Source organism: Medicago sativa, chromosome 2 (assembly GCF_051527215.1).
Source record: "Medicago sativa cultivar Bolivia chromosome 2, Bolivia_mono, whole genome shotgun sequence".
In the NCBI taxonomy this organism is placed as follows: Eukaryota; Viridiplantae; Streptophyta; class Magnoliopsida; order Fabales; family Fabaceae; genus Medicago; species Medicago sativa.
This window is the reverse complement of record NC_140750.1, coordinates 72,968,073-72,969,836: the sequence shown is the minus strand read 5'-3', so window position 1 is coordinate 72,969,836 and position 1,764 is coordinate 72,968,073. Positions and strand designations below refer to the sequence as shown.

At 34.6% G+C, this 1,764-nt stretch overlaps 1 protein-coding gene across 1 annotated transcript; it reads right to left on the bottom strand.

Moving 5' to 3' along the window:
* Positions 1–274: 274 nt before the first annotated feature.
* LOC146950507 (short-chain dehydrogenase reductase 3b-like) lies at positions 275–1,506 on the bottom strand. The gene is made up of 2 exons (XM_085746431.1): positions 1,442–1,506; positions 275–1,322 (listed from the first exon to the last, which is right to left on the bottom strand). Exons 1-2 carry the CDS (start codon positions 1,453–1,455, stop codon positions 542–544), a joined length of 795 nt encoding a protein of 264 aa, XP_085602557.1. The 5' UTR covers positions 1,456–1,506; the 3' UTR covers positions 275–541.
* Positions 1,507–1,764: the final 258 nt, after the last annotated feature.

The window sequence follows — 1,764 nt, the reverse complement described above, 5'->3', positions numbered from 1 at the left end:
AGAAAGGAACGGTTGTCATTAAGTTAAAGAAATCAAATGGTTTAAATGAAAGAAATTAATAGGTTCTATGGTGGACACTCTTAATGTTGGTCCATCATAGACATTTGAGGTTAAACTTAACAGTGGAGATTTATTTGGCAAACGGAGAAAAAAATGAGGGACTTAAACATACGTTTTATTATTTGTGGGACCAAAATGAAAACTTGAAATTATTTAGGGGACCGTTGGATCAAATAAGCCAATATTATAAATATAATATATAATAATACAAATATTTATCATTTATTTCATTCCTCTCAAAAAAAGAAGAACGTTTATTTCATTATAATTCCAAATCGCATAGCTTATTTTATAAGAAGTGTTATCAACACTCTATTTCTAACACTTTCGTTAATATTTTTTCTCTTATTTGGTGAAATCTATGTAAGTCTCACACTTAGAAAATAAATCTCATATAAAATGAGAAGACAGACCTACATGAACTTCATCAAATAAAAGAGCGAATGATATAGAAAGCGGTTGAAAGATAAGATAAGAGTTATCATTTTTTAATACTAGGAAGACACCGATTAATGACTGAGAAGCCACCATCAACGACCAAGTTATGTCCACTAATATAAGCAGATTCATCAGATGCAAGAAACAAAGCAGTCTCTGCAATATGAGCAGCCTTCAATGTAATTCCCTGCAAATTAGCATAATCAAGGCCAACAGCTTCGACTTCACTCGGCACCATGTCCAGTGTTCTACATGCAAGAGGTGTAGCAACAGCATAAGGTGAGATTGAATTGACTCTGATTCCATAAGCTCCAAGCTCACTGCATGTTGACCTAACAAGGCCTATAAGACCATGTTTTGATGCTGTATAATCATGTCCTGCACATCCACCAACAAAACCAGCTACACTGGCAGTGCAAATTATTGATCCACGTATTTTTCTTTCCACCATTACATGTGCAGCATGCTTGATAGTTGCAGCTGCACCACGAACGTTCACAGCCATGGTGTTGTCAAATTCATTTAGGTCAAATTCTAGTATGCTAGATAAAGGACCAGCATTACCAGCATTGCTGAACATGATGTCTAAGGTACCATATCTCTCCAACGTGAAAGCAACAATTTCCTCAACTTGTTTCTCATCTCTCACGTCACAGTGGTGGTAACTCACTTTGTCTAACCCTATTGAATTTGCAAGATGATGACCCAATTCATCATTGATATCTGCTATGACTACAAATGCTCCATTTTCCACGAATATCTTTACTGCTTCTGCTCCTATTCCGCTTGCTGCCCCAGTCACTATAGCTACCTTACCCTCCAACCTATGATCATAAAATAAAATATACTATTCATTAATTTGTTGTTATAAGCCAATAGAAATAGGTAGACACTGTACTAGCTAGAAAGAGGGAGATTCATAAATATACAAAGTTATACGTACCTTTGTTTTGACATTGACGATTCAATGAACTATCCTTCCTTTGAGTTATGAACCTTTTGCTTGCTAAGTTTAATCCCCCCCTCCCGTTCTTTTTATATAAAAAAATGAGCCTATTTCTACCTACCAATAGAAATAGGTAGACACTGATCGGCTATGTATGAGAAATACAGTTTAATACGAGTTTTTTTACGTATTTCTATTTTCTTAATGTCTAGATACGAGTTTACATTATATTAAAGTAATATTAAAAAGAAATTAAAAGAGCTATATAAAATTATGGCCATCCCTAACATGGACCTCATTTATTTTGGTCCATCTATGGT